General features: G+C 39.1%; 1 protein-coding gene across 1 annotated transcript; it reads left to right on the top strand.

Moving 5' to 3' along the window:
• Nucleotides 1-1,257: 1,257 nt before the first annotated feature.
• On the top strand, nucleotides 1,258-11,773 carry LOC149029777 (uncharacterized). The gene is made up of 4 exons (XM_089142121.1): nucleotides 1,258-1,573; nucleotides 2,102-2,188; nucleotides 5,969-6,152; nucleotides 8,342-11,773. The coding sequence occupies exons 3-4, from the start codon at nucleotides 6,059-6,061 to the stop codon at nucleotides 11,278-11,280; spliced, it is 3,033 nt and encodes a 1,010-aa protein (XP_088998247.1). The 5' UTR covers nucleotides 1,258-1,573; nucleotides 2,102-2,188; nucleotides 5,969-6,058; the 3' UTR covers nucleotides 11,281-11,773.
• Nucleotides 11,774-12,347: the final 574 nt, after the last annotated feature.

The following is a 12,347-nucleotide window of genomic DNA, read 5'->3' as shown; positions in this document are numbered from 1 at the left end:
AAATAACAGCCAAAATTGTCGAAACTTTGCAGAATCGTCGATCTCTCGTTTAAATCCTCAATGAACGCTTCAATACTTCGTTGCCCTCATTGTTGTTCCAAGCAGATACCCCCATCTTTCACCTTGCCAGTGATGTCACCATTGCAACTTTCAACCTCTATTCACCGTGCAACATTGAACCAACTCGTAAGTCTAAAATGATTCGATCGAGCCTTCGAAGTTAGTCGCTAGTGAAGTTAAGCTATTTAATTTTGGGATAGTGAAGAAAGCCGAGAACAAGAGTTCGATTCACGAAAATTATTGGGCAATGGATGATTCAAGGAGCGAAGAAGAGATTCTTGATTTGGAATGGGGTTCGATCACATAAATTTTGACTTGCTAAATGAAAATTCTGCTTCGGATAACGATGAAGACAATGATGACGGCAACAAAGTATTAGGGTTTGAGTACGAGGAGCTAAAAAAGCCAAGTTGCGTTTGCAGGCTTGCAGCAACTTAAACGACTTCTGCTCTCTTTAAACGAAACCATCCCTTACATATTAGCGAAATTCTCGTAAGAATATCACACTTTGGTCAATATTAAATCACAACCATTCGATGTAGAGTACCAAAAGCACCACCACGTTAACAATACTAGATTAACAAAACCTTTTTCCAGGTGGTCAATGGGACTACCCAGTCCGATTTGATGAAGACTAGGTAACAAATATCTGACCTTGAGTCTGATAAATACCACCACGTCCCCAACGAATCCGGATCATCTCCTTGTCGGGGGAGCACAGAGGGTGCTCCCCGATGGCTTCCTGACCACAAAAATCAGTGGGTCCCACAGGTGAAAAAAAAATTTTTTAAATTTTTTTTCCAAAAAGTGTTTTTTTATCGTGAGCCCCACTGATCTTTGTAGTCAAAAAACGTTGGGGTCACTGATCTGGACTCGTCCACAACACTAGCCTAACAATCCCCCTCTCCAATGGTCATTGGCCACAACAGTCTTGGACCTATCGGTCTCTGGGGCTTTTTTTGTTGGATGACCAAATGTTCGACCAAATTGACTCATAGCTGGAAAACTTCTCCAATTCCACGACTTCCACCGGTTACCGGATTCCCAGGTCATGTGGCCACGTTATCTAGCCACATTGCGTTCCTACGTCAAACGAAAGACAGTGGCACTGGAAGTAATTTTATCCAAAGTAAAAGGTATTTATGAAATGATTCATAACCAAAATCCAGATGCACCCAAAGATTCCATTCTCTAAGAAATTAAATCTATTATGCGCTACCATTAAGTTTTATGGAAATTTATCATCCAATCCGGTGGGAGAAAAAGAAGAAAGCGAGTTTTCGTTAATTCTGTTTTATCAATTTTCTTATCTCTTACAACTTTTTCTCCACAAAAACCAGGATTTGCGTTTCTATTTCCGTCTCTCTTTGACTCCAATGCGTTTTCCTTCAATGTCCGTATGTTATTGATTTACCACCTCAAATCGGAAGATCTTGTAATCTTCTTCGAATTTTCACGAACCTCGCATCATTTCTCGGCGAAGACATTGAATACTCTGTGGTTGAATTTGCAGGTACTTCTGGATTTTTTGATCGTTTATCTTTCTTTCTTTCCCCGGATTTTAGGTTAGATTGCTCGAAATTCTCGTTTCGAACTTGCTTGAACGCACTTGTTTGTCGCGGCGCAGATTTTGGTTTGTCTCACTGTTTTTCTTCGGTTTTTCCCTCCCTTCTCCTGTCTCCGGAACAGATGATGTCGGCAAGAAAATGTATTCTTAGTGTCGTTACTGACTATGCATGCATCGATTGTGGACTTAGTTTCTCTTTATTCTTTAGTTTTCTAAAGCCTGCGTGGGGACTAAAATACGCAGTTTTATCCCCTTCTGTTCTTTGCTAAATAAGGATCTCTATTTTATCCCTTCTAAAGCAATTTTTGTTTTCTTATTTTCTATGATTCCTTTCTTCTTGTGTCCTCCTTAAGTTCTCTCCTGAGATTCATGTCGCTGAATGAAGTTTTAATGAGCAAGTTTACTTGTCGACTAGAATTTAGATTCGCTTCAGTTTTTAATTTGACTGCACGTTTTTTTATTGTTCTTAACCAGAGCTGAAATTCGTGTGCGAGGCAACTGATCGGTCCTGAAACGACATCACGGATATAGAAGAAGAAGAAGCAGAAGATAAAGGCTCAGGTGAATCTTCATCCCTACTTTTCTTCCTTTTAACGGTCGTCGTATCTCCTTTCTATTTGTTTTTCTTAAAATTGCGAGCAGAACACTCCCTTTTTATGTTTTAGATCTTTAGTTTCAATGTTTGAACTTCAGTTTTTTAGCTTTCAATTCCTTCTTCTTCTTTTTTTCCCTTCTTTTTTCGGTGATGAATGCCTGTGTATGTTACAGTGTTAATTTCTCATTTAATTTTCGTTCCTACACTTTCTTCAAGGAATTAAGGTAACTCATTTTAGAATATAGAATTGGTGAGTTGGTTACAGATCTCGTCTTTTAGGAAAAAATTTGTAATGAGAACAGCTCATCTTTCTGAGATACGAGTTGTCTATGTTGATCCCTATTGGGGCCCAGTAGTCCGACTCTGGCAGAGCTTGTTTAGATGGCGCCAGATAAGAAGTATAATTACAGTGCGTATGTTAGCGTAAAGTAGGAACCTATTAGTCTATTAAGAATTCTATCATTGAACCCGACTCCGATTTGCCCTGTGAAACCGGCATCTCTCAGTCTGACATTATCACAATCGCTTTTCAGGGGACGCACCTGCGCAACGATGTCAATGACCGATACGATTGTGGGTTTGTCATGCTTAATGGTTAGATTTTTTATAATTAGAAAACATGGCAAAACAAATGGTTCGCAAAAAGGTGCCCGTCTGTCTAGTGTCTACCTGTCAAATTTGGTAGTTCAAATCAATCGCATGGCCTGCCTGATGTGGATTTTGACCCTTTTATTTTATATTTTGACTGATACCTGCTTCTTCACCATCCGTTCTATAAATTTTGAAGCGTTATTGTGGCGCATCATAATACTTGGTATGATATGTAGATTGTTTACTAATACAGGACAGCTCATAAGATTAAACCTTTGTCCAGCTTAGTAGACATGGATGTAACTGTCACAGCATTGGCTCTATATGGCCAACAAATTAAGAGTAACTATGCTTGGGCTTTTGGATATATATTCATATTTAATCTTGATGTAATTACCATAATCTAATAATCAACATGGTACCAAAATAGGAACTCTTCTGAGAAGGGGGGAAAAATCAATAGAAGCAATGCAGATGGTCAGATGAACATCAAACTCCGGTCAAGTTCAGTAAACAAGCATAGATCAGATGCTGAAATTCTGAAATTGATCCAGAAGTTGGATCTTATAATATAAACCAGTCCACAAGGGTATCTTAGCAATTTTGCTTATCAGATTGAAACACCGATAGCAGGAATATGAGGAGCAATCAATCTTGAATATATATAATATACTTCTCAGAAAGGACATACTAGGATTCCAAGGGGTAGCCCACCTGGCAAAGGCAAGGTCAAAAAAAGAAGAAATAAAAGATGCACTATTCAGAGAGCAGGTTTCAATTTAAGAAATAAGCACAGAACAGGAATGGAAACTGCAAGGTTGTTGGAAGGATGAAATTCGATCAAATGCAAGGTTCCTCAAAGATTTTTTTCATGTAAGGAAGAGAAGAATTGCGAAAGCTTACAATGTAACTTGGCCTGTGGATTATTTGTACTTGCACTAATTAAAAACTTAAAAACAGGTTTACATGACAATAAGGAAGACAGCCCAAGCTAACATAAGTTGGGAAACTTAAATCATAAAGGATAACTAATCAAATAGGACTGGACATATAGAATTAGCCTAACTAAAAACACATCAGGACTAGTTTAAAATTAAAGAAATAAAGACATTTAACTAAGTAATCCCATATGACCAGCCTCTGTCTACATTATATGCCCAGTAAAGTGGGTGCATTGCAATGAGAAATTGAAAACTCTTTAGACTGAAGGCCAATCACAAATATAACGCAACCCAGTGCTTATTGGTAATAAAATAAGCCCATTAGGTGACTTACCTGCTTCAGATGTAATCATTTGAAGTGATTGAATCATACAGGATCCACCACTGCTGATCTAAGTTGACTCGGTGGTCCAAGCTCCTATGAATGTGTTTGGTTGCTTGTTAGTCCACCTGCTCACGACCGTTTAGTTAGTTGTTTAGGTGGTTTGCATCCGAATGGATAATGCCATAGACCTGTCAAATTTGCTTTGAAAATGGAATCATCTAGATTTCACCATTTCAGGTTAACTCCTATTGATTCCTCCTAATCAGTCTTACATTTTTCAGGATGAATCTGTTCAGAGGATCAGGGTAACCAAATGGTTAATTTTAATAAACTGCAACTCTATGGTTGTTGATTCCGTGGATTCAAATTCAGAATTCATGCAAGCATCAGTGAAGTTATGTAACCAAATGCACTCTAAGGACATGATCTATGATAAGTTTGGACAATTACTTTTCTGCCCAAACTCAACAGATTCTGGCAAGTGCAGCTCAACTTAGACTGGATAAGTATCCAGTCCCCAAGACCGACCCCTGAGTTCTGCTTGGGCTAGCATAATGCCCTTTGTGCTATGCTTTCTTCAAAAGTGTAATAGTCAAAAGGCATTAACTCTTTTTTCCCCCCTTGCAGTAAGAATCTAAGATTTTTTACTACCCATGGTGCTATTCTTTTTGTGTGTGAATATTCTATGGTGTTCTTATTATTTTTAGGGCAACGTATCCCCAACATATCCCTGTTTGGTCATCTAGCCCATGCACCAGCATGGGGCTCAATGAAGATGCGTGCATGGGCAGCTACATAGATGAGATATATTATTTCAAGAGGGGCTGAGAGGTAATTCTGCATGCTCCAGCCTCTGGGCACAGGAGCCACATGACACAACAGTGTTCTTTTTCCCATATTATTATTATTATTATTACTTTATTAGAGCGAAAGGGCAAACCCCTTGCTGCAGGCTTCCGCCACAAGCAGAATCTAAGGGAGCATTTTTCCTATGCAGCCTTACCCTCAGCAATTTTTTCTGAGAGGCTGTTCCGATACATTGACCTCAGGCTACAACTATGGTCCATTGACCATTGTGCAAAGGTCTGCCGCCGAAAAGGTTCATTACCAGAGAACTCCAAAAAAGGAAGAGGGAAACAACGTACAAGGAGGGTTTTTTTTTTTTTGGTGGGGGGGGGGGGGGAAGAAGAGACAAGGGGGCTTCAGATGACTAGGTGGAAGTAAAGGGGATCCAAGACCCCTGGCAATAACAATCAACTTGTTCCTTGAGGTATCCAAAACTGGAGGGGATGGGGAAATAACTGAAGTCTAGTAGAGACATCAAAGCAGATGCCTTTCCAAGTCAAGTCTAGAGATTTGCCATCTCCTGAGGTCCCTTATTATTATTATTATTGCTGGTGTTGTAAATACTGGGATTATTCATGTTCTTTAGGATCTTGTTGTATAAAGGAAATTAACTGCATCCTAATGGAGGGGGATTACATGTGATTCCTGAATCTAGCAGTATGCATATGAAGCTTCCCAACATGCCAAAAGTAGATAAAACTGTCTTTCATTAGTTTCCCTGGGTTTCTCCCCAAACACCCCCCTCCCCACAAAGATAAAAAGAGACTCAACAAAAGAAGTTTACCATGTGAAGACTAGGAATACATGGTTTCTTCATTTCCCTAGACAATCCTTCTTTGTTTTGCGAGAAGTACATTTTCTCCATATTGGTTAGCAGTGAAGTATCTAAGTTCAAAATCATTCACTTCCAATTTCAACTGTTTGATTTTGTATCTGTACTGTGTTATACCTGTGGAAGTTTGCTTATCATATCCTTGTATTTCTTGTTCAAAATTAATTTAGCATGATTAAATTATGACAGATATTTGATTTCTTTGTTCCAGATAATTTTCCATCTGAGTTTTTCATGGAGGTGGTCTTGTGTTGAAAGTTAGATTATAAAGGATTGCTGGAAAGGGCAAAAAATACCAAGAATGGTGAAACATCATTGGAGGAATTCAATAAAATCCTTTGTTGGGACTCACGTTTCTTCTGAGAAAACTGAACAGCTTAAAGAGACAAAAAATGGTGATTTTCTTGCTCCAGATCTTCATGAAAATGGTCTTATTCTTTTCAAATGTTACTGAAGATATTCATAGTTTTTCCTTTAATGAATAGTACTAAAACAGCACAGGGAAATCAAACAAATGATCTTGCAATATTCTATTTTTTCCTGTTCTCCATGCACACAATCTTATGGTTTAGTAATCGTCAATCATTAACCAATTTATACTTGCTCAATCTGTCATCATTTTATCTTGTAACATTGTAACATTTTTCAGTGTTATGACTGTAAGAACAGAGAAAGAAAACGCCAACACTTTTTAACTTCCAATAATGGGGTGGTGGCATGGTTGAAAGTCCAGCTGGGCAATGGCTACCTGCCTGTAACTCACTTTTCAAATAGAATACCAGCTGCGTATGGTCACGTGCTTTTTTAGTGAGCATAGTGCTAGACTGCTAGCACTCCTGAAACTGACATTTCACTAGTTAACTAGCATTGTCTAAGTACATGGCGGAAGTAGACGCTATGCTAATGTCGATAGTTTTAACGCCATGGTGGTGTATTTGTTATAGAACAGCACCCAACAGCCAGAGAGAGCTACCTGCAGAATAATTTGATTCTCTTGCACTAAAGTAAAACTCTTATATGTGTAAAATGTTCTTTGGTTCAATGGAATGTATAAATATTCAGATTGTAATGACAAGTGAAGAACCGGGGGACAACTCTATGGTTAAAGGGCGAACCCAGTGCCGAAGGCTTCACGCAAGCAGGTCGAGGGGGCAATTTTTTGTATGCAGGCTTACCCCTAATAAATTTTTGCTGGGAGGCTGTTTTGATACCTTGACCTCAGGCTTCAATTATGGTCCACCGACCTATTGTGCCAAGGCCTGCCCCTGAAACAAATCTATGATTGTATTACAAAATTCACATCTTAGTGATCTCCCATAATGGGGTTTATTTTATAATGAAGTCTGTAGGCACTTGGAATCTGTCACAAACCAACATGAATCATTTATCTTCAGGTGACTAGCTAGTATATCCTCACACCTACCAAGTTCAGAATTAAACAAAATAAAATTGGTTAAACTTGAGAAACTAGATAAGATGATAGACAACCTTAATTTGCAGATAAAGCACCCTAATTAGTCATTTACGACCTTACACAGATGACTCAATTAGCACCTCTCGACCATCACTTTAATGGTTGCTATTTTTTTTAACTGCCATTTTCAATATAATGGTTTGTATTATTTCCAACTTAATTATTTATTTCAGGATGTCTCAGCTTATTGATCTCTTGAGTTTGTTCTCTTGGATAACTACTTTATGGATACCTCTGAACCCCTTGTCCCCTGGGCCCCACTTGTTTGGTTCAAAGGCCACATCCCTCGCCACTCACTTACTCTTTGGAGAGCCCTCAACCTTGCCCTCCCCACCCAAACATTCCTCATTAGCCGCCATATCCCTGTCAGTCCCAACTGTACCCTTTGTTGGAATAGTTCAGAGGACCTTGACTACCTATTTTTCTTTTGCCCACTATCCCGCTCAGTTTGGACCTCAGCCATGGCTTCCATTTGGCCCCGATCGTGGCGTTCTTTTGGCTTTGCCCGAGATTAGAACTGGATCCTGAGAAACTTCACCAGATCCACTATTTGCCACCATGTGGGTAGGCTTTTCTTTGCTGCCACTGTCCACCATCTATGGTGGGAGTGTAACATGAGAAAATGGACTTCCAAATCCCGATCTCGTGATTTGATTTGGAACGCCATCTATTTTGATGTTTTTTCGAGACTTCTCTTTCTTCCCCACCCCCCTATTATTGACTCTCCAAGGAATAGGCTGATTGTTAGTTCTTGAAAACTCACCTCTTCTATCCAGCCCCATACTTGACTGGTTTCTCCCCCCCCCCCCTCTCTTGCCCCTCTCTTTGTAATTGTGCCTTTGTAGCTGTGCCCTTGTTGTTCTAGTAATTTTATTATTTATTCATCCCAAAAAAAAAAACTAGATAATGTAAGTTACCCGTGTTTTCAAGTTATGCCATTTATCTTTTCACCTTGATTTTTCTTGTTGATTCTTCCCCTTATTACTTTGTAAATGGCATGCTATCAATTATTCTCAGAAGTGTTCTGTTAGAACCTAAGTTGGCTATCTCATATTATCCAACTTTTTTGATGCTCAAGTATCTGATTGAGAAGCGTCTGGTTTATTGCAGAAATTGAGAATAAAGTGAAAAAGATCTTGAACCTGATCAAGGATGAAGGAGAAGATGGTAATGCCATAGTAAACTCGAACAGAGAATCGGAACTCTCTGACCTTGTCAAGGATTTCCAGGAACAGTATCAATCACTCTATGAACATTATGATCATCTTACTGCAAATTTACAGGAGAAGCTTCATTTCCGAGTAGAGGATGATAACTTGTCAGCAAGTTCCAGCTCTGATTCTGATTCAGATAATTCTTCCAAAGAGAAAGGCAGTGAAAACAGGAAACAGGGAAATGAGCTTCAAAAGCGGGGCAAACACCTTAAACAAGAACTTGAAGCTGCAAATAATCAAATTGCTGACCTGAAGCAACGACTGGAAGATGCAAACAGAGAGAAGGAAGCTATGAGAGCAGAGATGGATATTGCCTTGAGTAGTACTGATGAGGGCAAGAAATTATCTGAAGAGCTGCAAGCTAAAGCTGATCTGTTGAATGATGAGAAGTCAACATTGTCAGCTGAGAATGAATCACTAAGACATGAACTGGAATCTATGAAAGGGGAAGTTTCTGATCTGAAGCAAAGACTGGAATCTACAAATGAGAGGGCTGCAGATTTCTCTCAGAGACTGAGTTCTGCTCAGGAAGAGAATTTTGCTCTGGCTTCAAAAAATGTAGATATTTCAAATGGAATGGCTCAGGCACAGAGAGTAATACAGGAACTTACAGAAGAAGTTCAACAGTTAAATCAGAGATCCAGTGAGAGTGAAGCTGAACTTTCTGCACAAAAAAAGATGCACGATGATTTTGAAAATGAAGCATTAGCTCGAATAAATGGTTTGGAAGCACAGGTAACTGATTTTCAGTCAGAGCTGGATTCTTTGCATGCCCAGAAAAGGGATCTGGAACAAAACTTTGAAGACAAATCAAAGGAAGCTAGACAGTTGGCTGAGGAAAATTTTGGGCTGCTGTCTACTCAAAATGATCTACGAGGCCAAATCTCAGAGTTGGAAATGATGTCAAGAGAGAAAGAAAGTGAAATTTCTTCTCTCTTGAAGAAAATTGAGAATTGCCAGGGTGAGGCATCAACTCAGACAGAGACTCTAACAGCACAGTTGAAAAACTTGCAATTGGAGTTGAACTCCTTTCACACTCAGAGAAGTGATTTGGAAGAGAAAATCGAACGCAGGAGTGATGAAAATAAACAGTTGAGGGAGGAGAATTTGGTACTGCAGCAAGCCCTAACTGGCTTGCAAGCTCAGGTAATTGAGTTGGAGAGAACAGTGAAAGAAAAAGAAGGTGAAATCTCTGCTCTTGATGAAGAACTGAAGGACAGAAAGAAGGAAACTGCTGTTCAGATCAATGACTTGCTACTGGAATTGGATTCCTTCCGCACCAAGGAAAACCAACTACAATTGCAGATTGAGGGGAAAAAACAAGAAGTTCCAGATTATGAGAAGAATATTGAAAACCTGTACCATGAGAAAGGCCATCTGGCAGCACAGGTAACTGACCTTCAGCTGGAGTTGAAGTCTGTGTTGTCACAGAAAGGTGAATTAGAAGAGCAGATCAAAATTAAGAATCAGCAAGAAGTGGAATTGAGGGAGGAAAACCAGGCACTGCAGCTCATGAGGACCAAGTTGCAAGATCAGATTTCAGATCTGGAGAGAACATCATCAGAGAGGGGAGATGAGCTCTCTGCTCTACTGGAGAAACTTGAGAACAGCAAGAATGAAGGTTCAGTTATAACCACAGACTTGATGTCACAGATGAAAGAACTGCAGACAGAGTTGGACTCCTTGCGCTCCCAGACAAGCCAATTGGAATTGCAGATTGTGGAAGAAAAACAGGAAGCTGAGGGAAAACAGACCCAAATGGAGAATATAAACATGGAGTTAACTAGCAAGGTTGCTGACCAGAAGAGATTACTGGAAGAGCAGGAAGTCAGCATCAGCAAGTTATCTGATGAGTACAAACAACTTGAGGATCAATATCGGGAATCACAAGAGAATCTCCAAGTGGCACAGAAAAAGATTGAAGAAATGGGAGAAGTGTACCAGAGAAATATTGATTCTAAAGATGATATGATTCATATGTTGGAAAGAATGGCTGAGGAGCTGAAGAAAGAGGTAGAAATTGGAAGAGAAGAGGTTACCGCATTGAAAACAGAGTTGAGTGAATTGGAGGGGAATCATAGAGATCTTCAGGAAAGGCTTTACTCTACAGAATCGGATAAGACCGTTGAGAAGGAGCAGCTTCTACGAGCAAAGTATGAAACAACAGAAACAATGCAGAGAATTCAAAGAGAGCAGCAAGGAGAGATTGCAAGGTTACAGGATGAAATCAATACTATTGAAGTTAAACTACGGCTATCAAGCCGGAAGCTACATGTCACTGAACAATTACTCACTGAGAGAGATGAAAGCTACAGGAAGAAGGAAGAAAAGTACCTTGAAGAAACCAGAGAACTTGAGGATAAAGTTTCCATCTTATATGGTGAGATTGACACTGCTCAGCGTCATCTCAGAAAGTTCAGGAATACCCTTGAGAAGATTAGCTATTCATTCTCTGAACTGGAACTGTTGTTCCAGAAGTCTCAGGAAAATGATAGTTCCTGCCAGAACCGTATTGCTGAAGTCTCACAAGCACTTCAGATGGCAAAGATCTGGGTCAGGGGCTCAAATGTTAAGAAAGAAGAACTGGAAATAGAGCTAAGAGAGGGGGAGGAGGAGAAGGATAAACTGATGATGAGTCTAACTGAACATCAGAAGAAGGCAAGAGAATTGGAAAAGAGACTCAAAGCAAAAGAAGACATGATGGTCAGTATGGAGGAAGAGAAGAAAGAAGCTATTAGGCAGTTATGCATTTCGATTGAGTACCACCGTGATCAAATTGATTTTCTGAAAGCATTGATCTTGAAAGCAAGAGTGAGCAAACAGAGGGCAACCTAGATTTCAGTTCTTTTTTTTATTTATTTCTATTGATGTGGTTCAATCAGTCTTCTTGTCTTCAAAACTTTTCCATGTTACCCCAGGGGTTGTCAACTGAATTGTGTGGTCAAGCAATTAGCTGATGGGTAGTGAGCAGAAATTTTAGCTTTTTCTTTCAGTTGATGTATTGTTTGTGAAGATTTTACTATCCCCTTCCAGTGGGGGACAATAGTTGTTGAAAGAAACAATTTTTCTTTCATTATATTTATTTGTAATTTAAATTGATCATTTATTTTCATTTGCATTTACAATCCTGTTATAATTCTAATGTCTTAGTTTTTCAATCTTACTGAAACTAGTTATCTTCTGATATAGGCAGCAGATGTTGTAGAAAATGTACATTGTACCACATTGATTTTATGTTTTCTTTCCAAAGAGATGGACTATAGCCATAACATGGAGCTTTAATTTTGTTAGTACTTGAAACAGATATACACTGTTCTTGAACCAGCTCATCAGCTCATTTCCATTTTTATTCTTCTACACCATGAAGAATCACCGTAAACGGTTGGAAAAGTTTCAAGAGAGTCGCCAACCCTGTAGGTTAACTTGTTGTATTGACTCTGCTGAAAATCAATTTGCAACCGATTCCTACTTGTGCTTTGATATCTTCCTTGAAAGTTGTGATCTGTTACAGCTCTAGTACACATCGGTTTTGAAGCACAGCTCAATGGATTAGACTATTGTTTCAATCATAAACATCGCATAGCAGATGCGTTCAATCTTTCTTTGTAGTTCTTCGATTATATTTATCCAAAGCCGTGGAGAAGCATGGGTATAAATATTTAGCCACCCAGGCCGTATCAATGTTTTTATCCATATTTTGAACATTAGAAAAATAAAAAGCACCAATTTTGCCCAGCTTAAACTCAGCATTCATCTGTTATCCATCGTCCAGATGTCCCAAAATTAAAGGAAGCATTGACCATTTCACTGAAGGGTTAGATTTATGAAAATGCGAGACATCTTATGTTCATTACAAACCTTTATTACCACGGCAGATGAATGAGAAGCTTACAAAACACTAA

This window comes from Hakea prostrata, chromosome 1 (assembly GCF_041222555.1).
Source record: "Hakea prostrata isolate BN-2017 chromosome 1, UWA_Hpros_2, whole genome shotgun sequence".
Classification (NCBI taxonomy): Eukaryota; Viridiplantae; Streptophyta; class Magnoliopsida; order Proteales; family Proteaceae; genus Hakea; species Hakea prostrata.
The sequence above is the reverse complement of the archived record's forward strand: the minus strand, read 5'-3'. Positions and strand labels throughout refer to the sequence as shown.